General features: G+C 33.9%; 2 protein-coding genes across 2 annotated transcripts; both read right to left on the reverse strand.

The window, feature by feature from the left end:
- Positions 1 to 12,563: 12,563 nt before the first annotated feature.
- On the reverse strand, positions 12,564 to 12,935 carry LOC106763662 (uncharacterized mitochondrial protein AtMg00300-like). Its single transcript, XM_014647829.1, has one exon. It carries the CDS (start codon positions 12,933 to 12,935, stop codon positions 12,564 to 12,566), a length of 372 nt encoding a protein of 123 aa, XP_014503315.1.
- Positions 12,936 to 18,131: 5,196 nt separating this feature from the next.
- Positions 18,132 to 19,951, reverse strand: LOC106763664 (transcription factor MYB52-like). Its single transcript, XM_014647830.1, has 2 exons — positions 19,795 to 19,951; positions 18,132 to 18,694 (listed from the first exon to the last, which is right to left on the reverse strand). Exons 1-2 carry the CDS (start codon positions 19,949 to 19,951, stop codon positions 18,132 to 18,134), a joined length of 720 nt encoding a protein of 239 aa, XP_014503316.1.
- Between the last annotated feature and the right edge of the window lie 2,724 nt (positions 19,952 to 22,675).

A 22,675-nucleotide genomic window follows, 5' to 3' on the forward strand; every position in this document is an offset into this window, starting at 1 on the left:
CCTCTCGCTAGTTTCCCAAAAAAAAAAGCTTGCGTCTTTTGAATCTTCTAGTGCTTTCAACCCAAAACCGAACCTGGGTCCATGGCTACTTCCAATTATTCAACCGCAACAGAAAACAAATTACGATGTCGAGAAGTAGACAAGGACCCAAGTTCCATTTTGGGTCGGAAGAACTAGAAAACTCAAAAGATCACCACTCTTTTAGTGAGGAAACTAGCAAATGGAGAATGTTGCACTATGTTACCCAAAGAGTGGATCAAAACTGCACTAAAACACAACACAAAAAAGACAAATTTTAATAAGTTGAACGACAAGATAATCGATAAAAAACTAAAGAAAGTTTAAACGGTAAGCATAAGAAAAACCACGCACCTGAGATGAAGAGAGAAAAAGGAGAGGACGGAGACAATGACGTTATGAGAAAATACAATGCAATGCCGGAAGAGATAAAAAGTAAAGGTGAGCAAGCGAGTAAAAGAAGACGTCTAAATTGAAGGATTTTTGTCTTCCCGCCTTCCAGATAGGCCTTAGACGTCGCCGTTTGACTACGTGATGTCTAAGCGCTTGGGAATTTGGTGAACAACATTAATTGTAGCCCAGTCGACATCGCTTGTTCAGGGGATCCGACGTCTATTCCACGTCTAGAGCTAAACAGTTTGACATTTGATTTCCTGTCAGAGATTGGAACGTCGGTGCCCTTTTCTAGACGACGTCGAATTGTCTGTCTTATCACATACCTCAGGCAATTTGACGTCGGTTTGAGGCAGGTGCGACGTCTATGATGTCATAGACGTCGCCTAACATCGAAACTGACGTCTAGTTTACCAATATATTTACGATAATGCCACCGTGCAATAATAGACATCGATTTTTCACGAAACCGACATCTGATGGGTGACGTTAAACAGCGTTTTCGCACTAGTGTTTTTTACTTTTCTTTTTAAGTTTAATTTTGTTTTTTTAAGGACCTGAATAAGAAAGGCTATTGGGCTCTAGTTGAAGGCAGCCAGACCCATCAGACTAAGGACACATGATTTTAGAAGAGGCTCTTTCAAGGTCAGATTCTTCATTTGCTACTTTTTCATTCTCTCTCTAAAACCCTTTTCACATAATTTGCTCTGTCTTCTTTCTAAAATCTCAGCTCATTGAACCGATTAAACTTTGATTTGAAGGTGCTTCAGTGTTCACCGCACCAAGGGCTCCATTTTGAACCGATAATTTTTCTCATCCTCACCGGTAAGTAGTTCTCTACTGTTTCTCCATTTCCTTAAATCTAGGGCTTGTTGTCCAATGAATTGCATGTGCTTTGTGCCTGTCCCTTTCTGTTCCTTACGTTGTTCTAGCTCTAAGAAGCTGTCTTCATCACCAATTTGGTTATCTGTAGGTTCTGTCAACTCCGCTCTGTGTGGAGGAAACTATTAGGGCATCTACGGTGAACTGTATTGAGCAACCCAAAAGAAGAAGGTAAGGGGAGCTAATTATTTTCTTGAACCTGTTTTGGAAATGTGTATGCATGTTAAACTCTGAAATATTGTTTCATGTTGATTGTTCTGTGACCTTGGATATTGTGGATCGTATGAGACTGTGATAGACTACTTGTAAATTGATCTGTATGGAATTGGTGACTGGACTGTAAACTTGTATCAAATGTTATGGTATGAAATATGTTGTGTTGTGGTGTGGCTAGTACAATGACTATGCAGTGTTCTAAGTAGCTTGGGGGAAAGTGAGGTGTTGAAACTAGATAGTTGAGGTCTAGAGACCAATAAAATAGTTTGGATAATTTGAACAAAACATTTGTAACTTGTTGATAGGACAGAGGAGTCTTAAAAACCTGAGTTGGCACATCCCTGATCATAGAGCAGCCCTGGCCTGGTCTAGTACGTTATGACTAGTCATATGTGCTGGCGGCGAAGTGAGTCTGATGCATTCAGACATCTGACCCCTCTCCGATGACCAATTGGGTTGGCAAGGAGTGGTAGGGAGTTAAGAATTCTGGATAGTCTAACAATTGGGAAAAACGTTTCAGGTTGTTGAAGGGAAGTGAGGGAGTGATTTTGAGTCTTTGGGGTTTTGGACGTATTTGGTTTGTTTATGCAGTTTAGGTAAGTCTATTTAGACTTGTTAAGCATATAAAACTGAACCAAAACCTGCTAGAATTGGTAGATTTGAAATAGAGTCCCTAAGTTATGGAAATTGAGAAATTAGAGTTAGATTCAAGCCTAAATCACTTTAAGATCACTATAAGAATGTGTAAAACCAGTTAGACCAGTTTAAATAGGTTTGTATCACGCGTTTGGGGTGTTAGAAGTTAGTTTGGAGGGTTGAATTTGGTTCGAGGGGCATGAGTTGCATGATTCTGCAGAATTGGCGTTCTGCAGATCATGCAGACTCGTTATGCGGATATTCTCGCATAGCGAGTCGCTCCAGGAAGGAGCTCTCTGCCTAGTCTCTCGCTATGCGGCCTATGTGGGCTATGCAAGAGACCCAAAGTCTGATGCCTGGGTGAATTAATTCGTAAGGCGAAATTGTGTGTGTGTGCGCTATGCGGATCAACCTAGATTCGTTGTGCGAGTGTTGTGCGCCTTGCGAAAAGTGTTGTTCCTGGTTCACTTCTTTTGGGTTTGGTTTGTTGTTTTAAGTTGAACTTGTTCGGTTTGAGAAGCATGATTTGGAGAGTATTATGGTTATGTTGTTGATGACTATAGTAATATATTGTGACGCCCAAACATGTATGTTGATCATGATTACAAAATGGGAGTTCAAAGGTAAAGAGGTATGACTTCAAGGTGGTTGTAATATATTTCAAAGTGTAGAGTCTCTCGGTGAGATTCTTAGTGTTTTAGAATGAAAGTAGGAGCTTAGTCTTGGGGTTTTCCTGACGCTCCAATGGTCTTTCTTCTCACGTAGAGAGGATTGAACCATGTGGTGAGAAGTAGTAGGAGGTCTTAGTGTTGGGGGCTTCCAGTACGCCTCAAGGCCCAGAATAGGCTAACCTCGTAAACGTGACAGGATGGGGAACCCAAGTATCATAAGCTACCACAGGTGCATGACCCGGCATAGCTCGACTGTCATTCTAAAGGTTGGAAGAGTCAAGTCTAGTGTTCAACATGATAGGATGTATGTTTTATCTTGCTTTTATTGGAGTTAACTCTTGTCTATTCTATGCTTGACATGATGCATGCTTTCTATATAATTAGATCACCCTTGCTTGCTTGCTTGTTTGTGTTGTGCCATGTCTGCGTTTGTTTTCTTTTGTGATGATCATCCATTTGGATAGGAGCAAATGGCAAGGAGGATACTTTGGAAACAACTTTGGATGGGGACGACAATGTTGTTGCCTAGTTCACTAGGCTTTATTTTCCTTGTTTTAGGATATTTTGAAGAACTTCGTCATGTTCTAAGTTTTTAAATTCTCTGTATTTTAAGAGAGAAACACTAGTGCTCCTCTTTAAATTTTCAGCTATTTTAAGGATGATTGTACTCTTATATACCTTAAGTTACATCTCTAACTGCTTTCCTTTATCATAATGGATTGATGTCTAGATTATATATGTATATTATTGGGATGCCACATTTTTTGTTCTGTAAAGTGATAAAAAAAAGGTTTAATACCTATTTTGGTCCCTCTTTTGGGAGGGTTTGTTCAAAGTGGTCCTTCCTTTTTCAAAAAGTTCACTAAGGTCCTACCTTTTGCAAAAACTGTTCAATTAGGTCCTTTTTTCTAACGGTGTTAACTTTGCTAACGTCATAGGTGTCCAACTGGATAATATATGATGACGTGTAACGTTTTCTTTCTGCTGGCACTGTAATGTATTTAAAAATAATAATAAATTATGATGTGGAATTTAATATAGTTAGGTTAAATTAAAAATTGAATTAGGGGTAAATTGCAGTGGGTAATTAAGTAACCCAAGGTCATCAACACTGGTAGCCACCACCATCAACCTATGGCTGTCGCAGTCATCAACACCGCAGAGACCACCCGTGGCAAGCCATCATCATCGGAAACCTGGAAGAGGCAACACCCATTCTCACGAGCCAACAATCTCCAGATCCATCTTCTTCACGCCTTCGCCGCCGCAGGAACTGCCATTGACGCGAAGCTTCTCGCTCTTTGGTAGTCAGCAGTAACAAATATTTGAGTGCTTGTAGAAGCCAAAGAGAATGTGCTGCAGAATCTTCTTGCTGCATAATGGTCTGATTTCTTTTTCTTCTCAACAATTTAAAATCAGATTCCCTGTGAATGCGTAAACACAAAATCTGAAAACATATATTCTTATTCATACTCTCCTTTCTGATACTTTGTTGCTTCTTTTATTTCGTTGATTCCATTCTATTTTTATGTGATGTTCGCCACATATGGTTGCTTAATATGTTTCACTATAGTTAAAGCAGTGGGCATAATTTTATTTGTAGGGTTGATTCAAATTCTTCGTCCATCATCTCGCACCTGCAAGCAAACCAGAATCACACAAACATCACGGTCTCGCCTCAACCATTGTTGTTGCCGTCATACCACACAGAAACGCAGAAGCAGAGAGAAAAACTCAGAAAAACCAGATGCACAGAGGACAAGCTCGAACCAGTTCGGAAAAAGAAGAGTAGCGCCTCTAGGAAGCGAAGTCCCTCTCCCATTCTGGCGGCGCAGGAGGTAGAATGAAGTCTTCCAGATCTGTTTACCCCCAACTGGATTGAAGGTGGTTGATGAACCCTAACTCGCCCATAATTTCCCAATCCCAATCACAAATTTTACCCAAATAATCTTCTGACCAAAATCAATTTACTTAATTACCCACCTCAATTTACCCCTAATTCAATTTCTAATTTAACCCTAACTATATTAAATTCCATATCACAATTTATTATTTTTTTAAAACACATAACAATGCCAACAAAGAGAAAATGTTACACGTCATCATATATTAGCCAGCTGGGCACCTCTGCCGTTAGCAAAGTTAACACCGTTAGCAAAAAGGACCTAATTGAACAATTTTTGTAAAAGGTAGGACTTTAGTGAACTTTTTAAAAAAGGGAGGACCACTTTGAACAAACCCTCCCAAAAGAGGGACCAAAATAGGTATTATGAGCCAAATATATTTCTTTTAAGTTTTTTATTTTTAGTCAATTTAAATATAAAAATCATGATTTTTCTTTTATCTTTAATGTGTAAGAACGAGTTGAATTGAGTATAGAAGCTATGTTTAAAATAAATAAATGTATGAAATACTTATAAATAAGCTAAAAAATTATTTATCATTTATTATAAACTTCACCTTTTAAAACCTTAAGCTTTTTCTACACTTTAAAATTTTAGATAGATCATCTATCATTTCTGTAACATCCCAATAATTATAGTGTTAAACTATAATATAGTTATTACATTCTTGATATGATAGGACAATCATAGAAACGAGGAATAAAAGTTTTCCTCAATATACAAACCATCACTCAATATTTAAACTTAATACATTCCAAACTTAAAACGATTGAAATAGGGATCTCGTCCATAAGAGCTAAATGCATGTTCCACCGACGTCTCACCACTTTCTGCTCACACCCACCGGATGATCATCGTCGAGAGAAAACACACAACATAACAGTAACCACCAAACAACAAATAAAGCAAGGGTGAACTATTGTAACAAAGTAACATGATATACTTAAATTAATAACATAATATTTAACCTATAAATCAAATCTCTTAACAATACAATAAACACACAATGATCATCATAAACTCAACCTAATCAAATAATCGTATGAATATCGAACTCTAAATAGGTTCTACGCTTTTAGTGGTACTATACTCAGATACATCATATCCTACTCTGTCCCCTAAAGTGGATCTTCGGATATGGATGCACCTACTTGCTAGCTCAATTATCATATCCTACTCTGTCCTCCCAAACTGGATCTTCGGATATAATTACAACCACTGAAGCTACATCCTTCCTACTCTGTCCAACTTCTCAAGATGGATCTTCGGTAAGGATTTCTCACTCTCTACCACATTCCCATTACACTCAATTATATAAATTTCACATCCAAAATAATATAATACATACATCACAAAAAGTAATGGTAAGCTACCACAAAAATTAATTTTAATATAAACGTTCTGGGAAACTAAGAAGTTGAATCTGGCAAAGCCGATTAGACATCTTCTTATCCTTCCAGATAGATGTAATAAAAAAAAGATATACACTCAATAATTCATACAAACATCATAAAGTCCATCCATCCCCAAAAATCATAAAAATTGAATATATCACAAAATAATTTAACTGCATATAATCTGTTTGATAAGAATTAGTTAAAAACACATCGAGTAGACTTCCAGGAAAGAGAGGTGCGTCACAATGGACAACTTAAGTACTAGGTCTTTCCTTAGCCAAAGTGTTCCTCAACGTGTTATTAGCAAATTTCTTATTCCGAGATTCAAAACAACATCATATAATATTATCACAGAAATTCAAATAGTTATACAACAAGCACATAGGTTTTTCATTAACAGTAATTGCACAAAATTTCAAGACATAAATAGTTATAAAAAAAATATTTTATAATATAAAAACTTAGAAAGGTTAGTTCCCCTTACCTCTTTTCCAGACTTAGTTTCCTACTTAAAAGTTGTTCTCCCAAAAATCCTTCAGAGCCTCTACTCTCTTTGCAACTAAAATTTCTTCCTAATTCTTTCCTTCTCTCCTTTCTCTCTTTCTCTCTTATTTTTCCTCTTTCTTATGCATAATCCTTCTCCCCTTCCCTTGGCTATTTATAGTAAAAAAAAATTTACTATTCAAGTTTTTTTTAATATTATTTTATTAAAAAATAATATTTTAATCATCCACCACCCAATCTTCTTATCTCCTTCTTCAATGCCTTCAATGCCTCGTAGGATGCCTTATCCACTGAGCACTATTCACATTTTTTTAAAAAATTTATTTAATTTATTTCATTATTATTCATTTTTATTTTTATTTTTATTTATTTTTATTTTTTTACAAAAATTTCTAAAATAAGTTCTCAAAATTTTGAACCCTTCCTTCTGAAATTATTATAATTTTCTATCATAAGTTTTAATTTTTCTAATTATATTTTCTATTTATTAAAATCACTACTACTATTAATAATGTTAAAATTTACTACTATTTATTAAAATAGATATTTTTATGGGTCTTACAATTTCTATGATAAGAATATATATATATATATATATATATCTTCTTTTAGAATGTAACATTTGTGTCAGCGAATTTGTTGTGTTTTTTTTCTTCTTTGGCATCAGGAGAACATTTTTGTAGCGGTTCTTCATCATAAGTATGATAATGATCTCCTTGCATTTCATTTGTCCATTTATTTTCACTTTGATAACACTGAAATATATATTGGTCAATGGATGTTATTGAGTTTTATTTTGTTAATTCTGTTACTACTCAGAAATAGTAATCAGTTAGGTTAATTTGTTTTGTACTCTTTTCTCCTTTTTTCCTAACCTATTTAAAGGTTAGGATTTTTCTCCTTTCAGTTGTAATCGTAAAAATACTTCCACACAGTATTAATAAAAGTTCAGTTTTTCTCTTACCTTCTGATGAAGTCTCTTTCGTTCTGGTCTCTCTTTTCCGTCCAGACTCCATGTTTGAGTGTTGCCATGGAGAGTTCCAACCCTTTCTCTCATGAGCTTTTATGTTTTGGGCCTTTGTTAAAACAACTACAAGCCTTATTATAATATGGTATAAGAAGAACAACGTGATTCTTGACCTGTTCTTGGCATGATGGACAATCCAGATCCCACCACTAATCTCTCTAACTCGTATAGTAGGAGTGCATGTCTATATCCATTAGATTTTTATTGATACAAGTGATGATTGATGTTGAAATTTTAGTTTTTAAATTTGAAATTCGGTATTTAGTTGTGTAAATTTAAAATATTAAATTACTTTTGTAGAAGTGAATATTATAAGTTGTTTAAAATTGTAATTTAGTTTTTAGGAATAGTATAAATTATATTGACTAATTAATTATTTTTGTCCTCAAGAGTGACTAAATTATTTAGTCATTAAATTGTTTAAAATTTTAGTGATTGAATTATAAAAATTTATAAAATATATTGCATGAAAATTATAGGAAAAGTTTGTTTAGGTGGAATGAAATCTATTGTAGAATAATTGCTTAAAGGATTAAAGAATATGGTAGGAATTAGTACTTAGGACGCACTTAGGGCATTATGAGTTTCTGGTGATGTTCTTCGGTCTCACCAACGCCCTTGCCACTTTTCAAAGCCCCATGGACAAGTTGTTCCGGCCGTACTTGAGAAAGTTCATTCTCGCTTTCTTCGATGACATTCTCGTGTGCAGCGTAACATGGGCAGAGCATCTGCAGCAAGTGAACACAGTGCTGGGCAGATTACAGAAACAGTAGTGGGTAACCAACAAGAAGAAGAGAGAATTCGGGAAAACCTCGATCAGGTATCTGGGGCATGTTATAACGAAGAGAGGGGTCGAGATGGATAAAGAAAAGGTGGAAGCGATCGCTTGGGAAGAACCAAAAACATTGAAATCTCTGAGGGGATTTTTGGGCCTAACGTGGTACTGTCGGAGATTTGTGAGGGACTATGGCAAGATAGCGAGACCTTTAACTAAGATGCTGAAGAAGAGAAATTTTGTGTGGACCGAGGCAGCCAGGGAGGCGATGGGCAGATTAAAGGAAGTGGTAACGACGACACCAATGCTAGTGTTACCCGACTTTACGCAACCTTTTCACGTAGAGTGCGATGCGTCAGGGGTGGGAATCAGAGCGGTGTTGATGCAGAAGCAAAGACCATTTAGCAAAGAGTTATAGGAAGGGATGTTGTGGAAGTCCATTTACGAGAAGCAGCTCATGGCGGTGGTGATGGCGATTCAGCATTGGCGACCGTATTTGCTGGGTCAGAGGTTCGTCGTGCACACTGACCAAAAGAGCTTGAGATTTTTGTTGGAACAAAGGATAAGCACTCAAGCTCAACAACATTGGATTGCCAAACTCCTTGGCTATGACTTCGAGATTGTGTGCAGAAAGGGGAAGTAGTGAAATTACACGGGGTGCCCAAGTCCATAGTAAGTGACCGCGATCCAAAATTTATCAGTTCATTTTGGAGAGAACTGTTCAAGTTACAGGGGACCCAACTCCAGATGAGCACGTCCTACCATCCGGAGACCGATGGTCAAACAGAAGTGTTGAATTAGGTTTTAGAAGGATATTTGAGGTGCTTTTGTTCTGAGCAGCCAAAAAGTTGGAACATGATCCTTCCGTGGGCATAGTACTGGTACAACACTAGCTACGAGGGGGCGACCAGAAGCACCCCATTTGAAGTGGTTTATGGGAGGACACCCCAACCTTAGCCAGTTTGTTCCAGGAAAGACGCTGGTGGAAGTTGTAGCCCAGGAGCTACAGAAGCGTGACGAGGCACTGCAACAGCTTCTATTCCATTTAATGAGAGCTCAGGATATGATGGTAAAGCAGACTAATCGAAAGAGGAGGTCGGTGACTATAAAGGTGGATGATTGGGTGTATTTGAAGATCAGACCACACGAACAAAATTCTATGCCCGTGAGACTGCACCTAAAATTGAGAGCCAGGTATTACGGGCCGTTTAGGATGATTTAAAAAGTAGGAGAGCTAGCATTCAGATAGTTACTACCTGAGAATGCGAGGATCCATCCTGTCTTCTACGTGTGATAGCTGAAGTTGGCCATTGGGACGAAACAGGTGGAGAAGGAGTTACCAACAGATTTACAAATGAGTGGACCATCATGTTGACCATGTTAGGAAATTATGCACAATTCCTCTTAATCAGATTTGTGAGAAAAAATATAAATGCGGAATAATGACACTCAAAATAAAACTCTTTAGATTTCACTGCAAATGTATTAATGATAAAAAATAAAATTACAATATCATTTTTTCTCTCTTTCTTTATTTCTACTTTGTGTTTCTCTTTTTCTTCTCTACACCTTTTATTATCTATTCTTTCTCTTATATATATTAACTTATTAATTTGTTGATTTCCTTAATCTTCTCCCCTTCATAGATTTTCATTGGATAAAATCCTTTTTGACCAATTCTAACAATCTCCCACTTGAAGACTGGTTTTAATTTGTCTTCACACCTTGGTCATTACACCACCAATCTTCTGTAGACTATTATTGTAGCAAGCCAACTGAAGTTGAACACAATTTCAGTTTGTCAATGGTTACCACTTTTGTTAACATGTCTGTTGGATTTTTACTTCCGAGAATCTTTCTCAAAGTTAGCACCTCATCTTCAAGCAAAGATCTAATGAAGTGATAACGAACATCAATATGTTTTGTCCTAGAGTGAAATGCTGAATTCTTTGCCAGATGTATTGCACTCTGACTATCACTGTGCAAAACACTCATCTCTTGGATGAATCCCAACTCTGTTAACAATCCCTGAAGTCATATTAATTCCTTACTAGCTTCTGTTACTGTTACATACTCAGCTTCTGTAGTGGATAAAGCAACAATCTTTTGCACCTGTGACATCCAACTAACAACTGTAGTACCAACAGTGAAAATGTAACCAGTAGTACATCTTCGGTGATCTACTTCACCTCCAAAGTCTGCATCTACATAACCTTGTACTTTTAACTCTCCTTTGATAAAGTACAAACACTTCTCTATAGTGCCTCGAAGATATCTCAAAATCCATTTAACAGCTTCCCAATGAGCTTTACCTGAATTTGACATAAACCTGCTAACAACTCCTACTGCATGACCAATGTCTGGCCTTGTACAGACCATCGCATACATTAAACTTCCAATAGCTAAAGCATATGGAATTTCAGCCATGGACTCCTTTTCCTTCTCTGTTTGAGGAGACTGTTCCTTGGATAGACGAAAATGACTGGCCAAAGGTGTGTTAACTGCTTTGGCATCTCTCATGTTGAATCTCTGCAAAACACGATTAATGTATTCTGCCTGAGATAGCTGCAAAATACATTTTTGTTTATCTCTAGTGATTTGCATTCCAAGGATCCTTTTTGCTGGACCCAAATCCTTCATGTCAAATTCTTTTGATAATTGTTGCTTCAAACTTCTGATCTCGTCCATATCTAAACCAGCTACTAACATATCATCAACATAAAGTAGCAAAATGATATAACTGGACTTGTATCTCTTGAAGAAACAACAGTGGTCAGTATTACACTTCTGGAAACCTTCCTTGTGCATGAAGCTTTCAAACTTCTTATACCACTGTCTTGGAGCTTGTTTCAAACCATACAAGCTTTTCTTTAATCTACACACCATGTTCTTTTTTCTTTCTTCTGAAAAGCCTTTAGGTTGATGCATGTAAATCTCCTCATCTAAGTCTCCATGAAGAAATGCAGTCTTCACATCTAGTTGCTCAAGGTATAATCCTTCACTAGCAACAATACTTAAAACAGATCTGATGGTATTGAGTTTTACAACTGGAGCAAAGATTTCAGTGTAGTCAACTCCTTCCTTTTGCTAAAATCCTTTGACAACTAGTCGGGCTTTGTATCTCTTGGACCCATCATGATCCTCCTTCACCCGATACACCCATTTGTTGTGAAGTGCTTTTTTCCCAACAGGTAACTCTACTAGTTCCCATGTCTGGTTGGACATTAAAGACTTCATCTCATCTTTCATGGCAAGCTCCCACTTACTAGCATCTGTCATTTGACATGCTTCCTCATAATTTTCAGGCTCTCCTTCATCAGTTAACAATATATAATTCAGATATTTTCTATTAGGTACATGAGGCCGAGAAGACCTTCGCAAAACAGGAGCTGGAATAGAAAGTTCTGGTGTGTCGAGTTCTTCGTTATCATTATTTTCACATGACTCCTCTGACTGAGGAGTCTCAATGACAGGAGTTTCTGGGACATCATCCATCTCCACATACACCGGTCTACTTTGTTCTAAGTTGTTATTGCATGTGTTGTTCCTATCCTTATACATCACCTTTTCATTGAATATCACATCTCTACTACGAATCATCTTTTGATTTTCATTATCCCATAACCTGTAGCCAAACTCATCTTCACCATAACCGATGAAAGTGCACTTCTTTGATTTAGGATCAAGCTTATTTCTGCCTTGATCACTAATGTGCACATATGCTACACAACCGAAAATTTTGAGATGTGATAGTTTTATCTCTTTATCACTCCATACCTCTTCTGGTATTTTGTGCTCCAATGGAACTGATGGACCTCGGTTGATTAAGTAAGTTGTTGTGTTGACTGCTTCTGCCCAAAACTGCTTTGGTAAGCCTGATTGCAAACGCAAGCTTCTAGCTCTCTCTGTCAACGTTCTATTCGTACGTTCTGCCACACCATTGTGTTGAGGCGTACCTGGCACGGTCCTCTCCATTCTGATCCCGTGCTCATAGCAAAACTTCTTAAATCTAGTGTCTTCATATTCACCACCATAATCCGATCTAAGTTTTTTTATCTTTAATCTTGTCTCATTTTCTACCATGGCTTTCCAAATTTTGAAAGCTTCAAATACTTCTGACTTATTTTTAAGAAAGTATGTCTATACCTTCCTAGAGTGGTCGTCAATAAAAGTCACAAAGTATCGCTTACCACCAATGGATGAGACTGTTGTTGGACCCCAAACATCAGAGTGAACAAGCTCAAGTCTCTCTTTCTTTGGGATTCTTCCACTTCTCTGAAAGCTTACTCGTTTCTGCTTTCCAAGTATACAGTCTTCACACATGTCAAATTCTAATGACCGAAGGCTTGGTAGTTTCCCCTTTGAGTGCATGATCCTCATACCTTTCTGACTCATATGACCTAACCTTTGGTGCCATAGGTTAGGATTTCCATTCATTGCAACTGCAATCAAATGACAAGTTTCTTCTGTCTTGTAGAGAGTATCACTCTTCCTACCACGAGCAATTGTCATTGCACCCTTTGAAATCTCCAATTATCACCATGGAAGACTGTTGTGTAGCCATCATTGGCCAACTGGCCCACAGAGATTAAGTTCTTTGTTAGATCGGGAATATGTCTAACATTTTTCAATTCCCATACAGACCCATTTAACTTAATCTTCACCACACCTTTACCAGCAATCTCACAAGACTGCTCATTACCAAGGTAAACTTTTCCAAGGTTTCCAGGAACATAGTTCTCGAAGAATTCTTTCTGTGAGGTGGCATGAAAGGATGCTCTAGAGTCTAACACCCAAGACTCTTCCTTGTTCTCTAAAGAACATATCAATGCATCTTCTCCTCCTAAGGTTGAAGCAACATTTGCTTCTGCTTTATCCTCGTTATTCTTCCGTGTACTCTTGCACTGGTTTTTATAATGTCCTACGTTTCCACAATTCCAACACTCAATGGTCTTTGAGTTTTGGAAACTACGATGATTCTTAGAGTTGGACCTTCTTTCTTTGGATCTTCCACATCCATATCCTCTATTCGAACTTCTTCCTCTTGACTTTGTATGCAAAACTGAAGAGGTTGAAGATTCTCCTGACTCTTTCCGTCGAATCTCTTCACTAAGAATCAGATCACGAACATCATCAAACTTCAATTTATTACTGCTTGATGAGCTACTCACAACTGTGACTGTAGCATTCCAACTTTCCGGTAGAGAAGACAAAAGTATCAAGGCTCTTACTTCGTCATCAAATTCGATTCCAACTGAACTCAATTGAGTTGTGACTATATTGAGTTCATTAAGATGTTGCGCTACCATTGCGCCATCTGACATCTGCAAATTAAATAACCGCCTCATCAAATGAACTTTGTTTGAGGCTGACAGTTTTTCATACATACTTGAAAGAGTTGTCATAAGACCCACTGTGGTCTTTTCTTTTGCAATATTAAATGCAACATTGCGGGATAATGTTAATCGAATAACTCCGAGAGCTTGTCGGTCGAGAAGAGTCCAATCTTCATCCTTCATGTTTTCTGGTTGATGCCCTGAGAGAGGTTGATATAGCTTTTTCTGATACAAATAATCTTCAATCTGCATCTTCCAAAAGCCAAAGTCCGTACCATCGAACTTCTCAATTTTTATCTTTCTTTCATCTGTAGCCATTTCTCCCATTTAAATCTGACTCCTTTTGAACCGTTGATTATAATAATAGCAACCGACTCTGATACCAGTTGTTAGGAAATTATGCACAATTTCTCTTAATCAGATTTGTGAGAAAAAATATAAATGCGNAATAATGACACTCAAAATAAAACTCTTTAGATTTCACTGCAAATGTATTAATGATAAAAAATAAAATTACAATATCACTTTTTCTCTCTTTCTTTATTGGATAAAATCCTTTTGACCAATTCTAACCGACCAACCAGGGTGATAGACAGGTACTAATTGAATGGCAAGACGGAGGAGTAGAAAGCGGAACTTGGGAAGATTGAGTGATGATGCAAGAACAGTTTCCAGAATTCAAACATGGAGACAACGTTTATTCTCAAGAGGGGAGTAATGTTAAGACCTAGAGGGTTTATGAAAAGATAAAGGTGAGGAAGAATACTTAACTGTTAAACAGTTAAGTGGGGCTGGAAAAAGGTCTTTATAAGGACCTCTTTTATTGTTTCAGTTAAACAGTTAGTGAGTTTGTAAGTGTAGACCGGTTCAATACCTGGTAAAGGAGGTTAAGCTCCTGTTGTTCCCATTGTATTCTTGATTCTTTACTCAATTTCTTGTTGCGATTACTGAAGTGTGTAAGAGAGGAAGAAAGTTAGGATTCTTCCCCATATTCCTAACAGATTTTTTATAATGTGAGAAGTGGGGTGGGTGTGTTGCTTCAAAATTCGCCTGTGGTGTTAACTAAAGCTGTACATCCTTCTCCCACAACGAGAAATATAGGATGTGTTTTTAACTAAAGCTGTGTTTGGGAATGAAGGTTGATGATGGCGAGTTGTCTGAAGATGCTGATGCAGGAGGATGGAAAGGAAAAGGATTCAGCTATTGAAGGTGTGAATGGGACCGGTGCAGGGAATAATATGTTTGAAGTCTGGTACCTAGTTTTCATTGACTATCACCTTTGTTAATAGCAATATGATTTGATATTTTATAAAATACTTACTGAAACATTTTGATGAATGAATATTTTTAGATCTTTTTATTTTAGATAAATAATCATTATGAATGTTCCTAATATATAGATTTTTTATCCTATCAACTAGGTTTTGTTATGTTTTCATCTTTAATTAATCCACTGCCATGCATTGATAGCCGCAACATCAATGTGTTCATTCATGTGTTAATATAAGACAAAGAAATAAATATTTATTTTTTATTGTCATTTCCTTGCATTGGTAACCACGACATAAATAGGTGTAATCAGATGCAAGTCAAGTTTAAATAATGCTCTATTGACTTTTCTCTTTATCTCTGCCATGCTTGAAATTAATGTTGCGTTGAACACTAACAAATATATTATTTCCTTTATTCTCATAGACCCTTAGGGCTCGTGTGGTTGCTAATACAGAATAAAAGAAATTATTGGAGTTGCTGTTTTTTCTTCGCTGGAGTAAGCATCATAAAAGACTAAGCAATTTTATAAGGTTTGCCCTATTCAATTGTAAACTAATGAGGCATGAGTCTATATCATGTAGTATCTTCCAATCTAGTCTAGTTATATCTGACATCAAATCATGTATACTATGCATGTTATTTTTAATTTTGGTCCAAAATCCATATTCACATTTTATTCAGACGAAGATAAGTTTTTATTCATGTGCATTGTAATGTTGACTCAACTTGATGACTGCCAATTGCAAGATTTTAGATAGATATGCGAAAGTTTTTATTTTGAACTTTTTCGTACTTCTTTGATTGTATGCTTGTAGGACTAAAGCATAACTTACTCCCACAAAACCAATTAGTAGGATGAGGTTTGCACTCACTTATATACATTTAAATAATTTTATTTCTAATCGATGTGGGACTTCCAATAGTTATTATTAAAAAGATTTTTGCTACGTCATAAAACGCACAGACTTGCTATTATATTCAGAACTATATCTCTTAATAATTATGTCATAATAAATCATTTTTGTATGTCATAAAATATCATTTTTTTCAATAAATTTAATTAGGAAACTTTACAAAACAAACGAAGTTAAACTTTTTAAAAGAAAAAAAAAAGATAACAAAAAATTTAACGTTTTCCTATTAGAAAATGTTATAATTGATCGATTTTGATTTGAGAGTTTGAAACCATTTAACCGTTTAACTCTGCATCGCTTTTAGGGAAGAAAAAAGAAGATAAGGAATTCAATTTAAGCACAAAATAGACATGAGCTAATGGCATATTGATTATGTAGAAGAGCTAAAAGTGTAATTAACTGAAAACTTATTAAAATGTTTTGTGAATTTTTAAAAGTAATAAATAACTAATAATTAACACTTCTTTAAAATTTGTAATTGTTAATTGATAAATAATAAAACTTCTTCAATTTGGTTATGAAATTATATTTCTAAATTTTGGTGAAAGCCAATTGGAGATTATTAGACAAGTTGTTTCCATTAATGAAAATGAAATGAATTATTCTTAAATAGGCGCATCTATTACTTATGAACATCTTTAAGAAAACATATAATTTAATACGTGAAATATCCTTATTAATGTTTATTTTATATATATCGAAAATTCATAATAAATGAATAGTTTTAAATATATAAATTATATGAAAAATAATATCTTTCAGTAAATAGCTTATATCATAGATTTGTTTAATTCTTGGTAACTTCCTTAAAAATATTCCAATTCAATTTAAAAATAAATATAAAAAGATATAAAAGAGATTAGCAAATATTTTCATAAAAAAATTAATATAAAAAGAAATTAATCAAACTTATTTTACCTTTAAAAATTGGATTTATTCACATACATGCACTACTCTTAAATTAGAGTAGTCGTAAGTTATGCTTAGTGCACTATAAGAAAATTGCATTTATAACTTCTAAATATATTACCTCAGAAAAGGAAACGGATATACATTAAGCATCAAACCATTTGTTCAGATACATCTATTTTCAGTTTAGGTATGTAATTTAAGATAATTTAAGGTATAGTTGTTAATCTATTAATTTCAACTAAATATGCTAACAAATCTCATAAAAGTAATATTTGATAGCATATAAAGATAACAAATTTAATATGCTCTCACACATTTTCTTACATTATCTTTTCATTTTCACTATTAATTCAATAATTTAATATCACATCATTCAACATATTTTTGTGATATAGGAGATAAAACGTATAGGTATAAGCAAGCAAACAAAACCAGAATGGTTCTCAAATATTTGTTAGGAATCTTAAATAAATTAAAGAAACGAAAAAGTTATGTAAAAAAAAAAAAAAGGCTTAAACCTCTTTTTGGTCTTTAAGTTATGAGCGGATGTTCAGTTTAGTCCTCGCTTTTAAAAATGTAAACCTTTGATTCCTAAGTTATAAAAAATGTATCAAATGAGTCCTTTTTTGATGTTCATGATCAAAGTACAAAGAGCAATCTAAAGTGCTGTTATTATTAAGAAACAAATCAGAGCAATATAAAGATGTAGCAATTGTTAAGAAACAACAAAAAACAGTATTTTAAGTCAAAAAAATGACTCAATTGATAATTTTTTATAACTTAGGGACTAAAGATTTACATTTTTAAAATCGGAGACTAAACTGAACATCCGCTTATAACTTAGTAACCAAAAAGAGGTTTAAACCAAAAAAAAAAAACAAGACATATAAATAATTAAACTTTAAAATTTTATTTTAAAAGTGTTATCAAACATTCTATATGAACAACTTTTATATATATATATATATATATATATATATATATATATATATTACACCATAGATATAGTACATCTTCCTATTTTATTCCTGTAAAAATGTTTCAACAAAAGTGTTATCAAACATTCTATATGTTTCAACCATAGATTATGTGTGTCCATAATATTAAATTACTATCCAGATTTGATCACAGTATATCATAATTTTAAAGTCTCAATGAACAATCATATTGTGATTACAATATGCTAACTGTAATGACTACTTAAAAGTTTAGTTAGCGCAAGGTTTTGAAAAGGAGACAGAAAAAGAGAGTAAAGTTTAATATTAAAAACAGTTTCACTCATCATCAGCACCGACACCAAGAAAATCATAGAAAGTAACATCCTTGAATCCAGCGTCATGTGGTTCCTTTCTGTCCGAAGAAGAAGAAGCCTTATTAAACTCAGTGAATGGCGATGATGAGCTATGAAACAAGCCCTTTTTCATGATTCCGGCAGAAGAAGCAGCAGGATTCAACAGCCCAAAAGGAAAAGAGTCTGAGAAGGATGGCACTGATCCAAAGTTCAAAGGAGACAGTGGTGCAAGTGCCCTTTGTGTAGCGTTGAAGTTCATCATGTGATGAAACAATGTGTGATGGTGAGAAGAGGAAGAAGTTGAACGGTTGGTCAGGTCTTGCAAACTTCCATTGTTGGCTTCCTTTCGCTTTCGTGCGATCAAAACGTGCCAATGGTTTTTCAAGGCATTGTCGGTTCTCCCCTCGAAGAGTTTGGCTATGGTTGCCCATTTTGCTCCATAAATCTCTCGAGCTGCAATCAGCCTCTCTTCTTCTTCTTTCGTAAAACAGTTTCTGTTAACACCAGGATCAAGATGATTGCGCCACCTTAATCTGCAACTTTTCCCTGAACAATAATCAAAACAACTTTTCAAAATACATTACCAAATTTACTAAAATATAAAGGTCTATCCTATCCGTATGTATTCTTTTTTGGACAGTTTTATTCTACATGTTGACGGGTCGCTATTGGATCATTCAATTTCCATTATCATACATGAGATATCAATACCTCGACATAAAGAGATGTATTGGAAGTTTCACACATCAAATAACGATAAAGTCAATTTATAATATATAAGTGAGGTACAAACCTCACCTTACAAACTGGTTTTGTAAGATTGAGTTAGGCTTAAACTTCACTTTTTAACATGGTATTAGAGTCATCCTTAAAGTTTACTTCTAATAATAAATATATATTATATATAATAGAGTGATAATTGTATGCATTAGAAGAATTTTATATAATATTTATTTTCTTTTCATAATGTTCTCTCGAGTTTATCTGCTATCAAATATGATTAAACTTGTTAAACCTGATATGAATTTATGGTTGATGTGAATAAAATCTATCCTTACCTCTGTATATATATTTAGTTGCGATTTATTCTTATTTTACCAAAAACAAAAAAAAAATGTTCTGAATATTTATCTTTTGTATTTGTTATTTAGTATATCATAATAAAATAATTTCTCAATAATTATATTATATCGTATTAATTCCCGCTTAACCTATATTAGATTAATGGAAGCAAATGGATTTTATCAACTCGTGCATATCGATTTTTTCTTTCTCTCCCTGCGCACGTAAGAAAATATCAAATACAATTAATTAATTGATTAATTAATTCATTAAAATATAATAATTTTATTCAATCAATTAAAATATTGAAAACCTCGTAAGAACATGAAAGATATATAAGAACATGATTCCAACCATATGATCCACAAACCAATCTCTACCACTCTTGAATAATTGTTTAGTTATAATTTATCATTTAAAAAAAAAACTCATTTTTTCTCCGTCAAAAGCCAAATTATATTATAATTTTTATTCCACTAAGACATGCAGCAATGCTAAAAAAAGGGACATATATATTATTAAGGGGACATAGGTGTAATTAACGATCTTAATTACTACTGTAATTAATTAATTGATAGATTTACCAGTTCGTCCTTGTATATGTTGAGCAATTGCATTCCAGTCTTGAGGACCATGTTCTTGAACAAGTTGGGTTAGCTTTTGATCCTCATCTTGCCTCCAGTGATTAACACGATAATTGGGCATGTTCTCAGCAGCTGAAGGAGAATTTTCCATGGCCATGGATTCAATGAGGAACTGCAGAGAGAAACCCTAATGTTCAGACTGAAGAAAAAAAGGCATAAAGATGGAGACGTTTATTTAGGGTTGTTGCTCTCTATTTAATATTTAACTTCTTACCTCATAAAAACAAAATATTCAATTTATCTTTTACTATTTCTGGGAAAACAGACTTATCATCTTGCTTTTATTCATTTCTTCATAAATATCAACAAAAATAAAAGATATTATTATGTTAAAATAAGATTACTTGCAAAAATATTTGTACAACATCTTTACTTATTATTCAAATTCTTATGAAATTACAATTACCATAACAACTGTACGTAATAACTTTATTGTCTAAATATTGAGTTAAATATTTTTTTTCTTCAAACTATTTGTTTCTAAAATACCATTTTCATTAAACGGCATGTGAGTGTTTTTCATGTAAGAAACCGAGTTTACTCCTTATATTATTTGCTAGAAAATATAATTTCAAAAATTTTATAAAGTGGATGGATGAAACACATTATTTTATACTAATTTAGGAAAGAAAAACATATTTTACCTTTGAGAGAATAATAATATTGTTTAACATTTTGGGAAACTAAAATCAAACCTAAAAAAAAAAACTTTTATTTTCTCGTCATATTCTCTTGAGTCAAACTAGAAGGAAAAAAAATGTGTTTAGTAACCGACAATTAATTTGATCACTTAATTTAAAATAATATTCATTAAATTCAATTAATGATTAAATTGCATACCTATTTAAGACATTCATTAATTAAACACTAGTAGTAAATTTGGAAATGAATAGTTGTAATAAATTGATGTATACTTAGACACTCTATATACATTAAAGGTAAAATATGTTGTGGATATTAATTAGTCTCACTTTCAACATTAGGAAAAAAAATCATTACTAACCAAAATACAAAATACACTACCCAATGTTAGGATAAACTAGGATATGTCATTTGAAAATTTCAAATATTTTAAACGTATAACACGTATAATTGATCCTTTAATAAATAAAAGAATGGCATGGTCCTTAAAAGTATAGGCTATAAATTAATTTATATATTAAAATTGTAATAGTAAAACAAACTGCTCTCTAATTATTATAAAGGTTTGATTCTTTCTAATTTAATAATAACCAAATAAACATAAGAAACAAGCACTAGGACAGGAAAATATTTTTATACCGGTTTAAAAAATTTCTATACTTATTTAAAAATTATATAGAAAATATGATTTTTTTTATAACAGTTAAGATATCGGTATAAAAATTATCATTTAAGAAGATGATAATAGTCCAATAAATTATCAAGTTTAGAACAAAAACCATTGTTCTTATAACCACATTGGTATCAAATGAGAGGGAGATAAATAAAAAAACAATTACAATATAAGGAGAGAAAAAAAATGAAAAAGAAACTCAAAAAAAGAAGATTTATTGATCAACCACATATCGAGTAAAATAAATAAATAAATAATCACTACACTCTACTGCCAAAACTAAGTCACCATTCATAAATTTATAATCTGGGTCCAATTTATTTATTATTACAATTTAAATGACTTTGATTCATAAATTTATAATTTTAAGAATAATTTTGTATTTTTATCTTTATCAGGGATGAATTTAATTTTTATTATAATCTCAAATACTAAATGAATTAATGATGTAAAGTTTTGGAGACCATTTTATTAATTTTAAGAATCAATTTAACAAATTATAATCAAGTAATAAATTGGTAGTTTATTTCCAACTATTTAACCTTTTTTATAATTAATACTTGCCTTTAATGATCTTTATATATTTAATGAATAAACGTACACGAGTGCGTGTTCATTCATTTAAATCAATAAATATATTTTACATTAATTATATTATATGAACTCTATATAGGAAATATGTTAATTAACTATATTCTTGTATAGGAAATTTAAAGTTCAGTTTAATTAATAAAAATATGTTATAAATATATCACATAATTAAGCATCAATCAAATAAATAAATCGAACTTTTCTTTTCTAGATCTGTAATCAAAGTAAACAAATAAAGATGATGTAAAAGAAGATGTGATAGGATGAATATGTTGCTCAATTTTATAGTAAGCATTAATGCAGAAAGAGCTTTAGACGTATGTTATTTTTTATTTTTAGCGTTTTTTTCACAACTGACGTTATTACGGGTGACGTTAATGGAACGTCGAATTTTTATATAACAAACGTCTATACAAACATCAATTAGTGTCAGGTCCGATGTCAATAAACATCGGTTAAGGCCTACTCCGACGTGTAAGAGCACCATATAGACGTCGGTGTGGGAACCAACCGACGTCTAAGAGCACTATAAAGACTTCGAACATGTCACTAAATGACTTCTAAGGTCACTATAGACGTCGGTCTATGCATTAACCGATATCTAATATAGTTGTTGTGTTTTAGTGCAATTTTGTTCCTGTCTTTGGATAGCCTAGTAGCACACTCTGTCTTTGTTAGTTTTCAACAAAAAAAGCTTGCGTCTTTTGAATTTTTCATGACATTTCAACCCAAAACCGAACCTGGATTCTTGCCTAGTTCCATTTTCAACCGCAAGAGGGAAAAATTACGGTGAAACGATAACTAGGCAACGACCCAGGGTCGTTTTTGGGTCGAAACGCCATAAGAAATCCAAAAGGCGCCGCTTTTTCTGGGAGGCAGCTAGCAAAGGCAGAACGTAGTACTACGTTACCCCAA

This window comes from Vigna radiata, chromosome 6 (assembly GCF_000741045.1).
Source record: "Vigna radiata var. radiata cultivar VC1973A chromosome 6, Vradiata_ver6, whole genome shotgun sequence".
Lineage (NCBI taxonomy): Eukaryota > Viridiplantae > Streptophyta > Magnoliopsida > Fabales > Fabaceae > Vigna > Vigna radiata.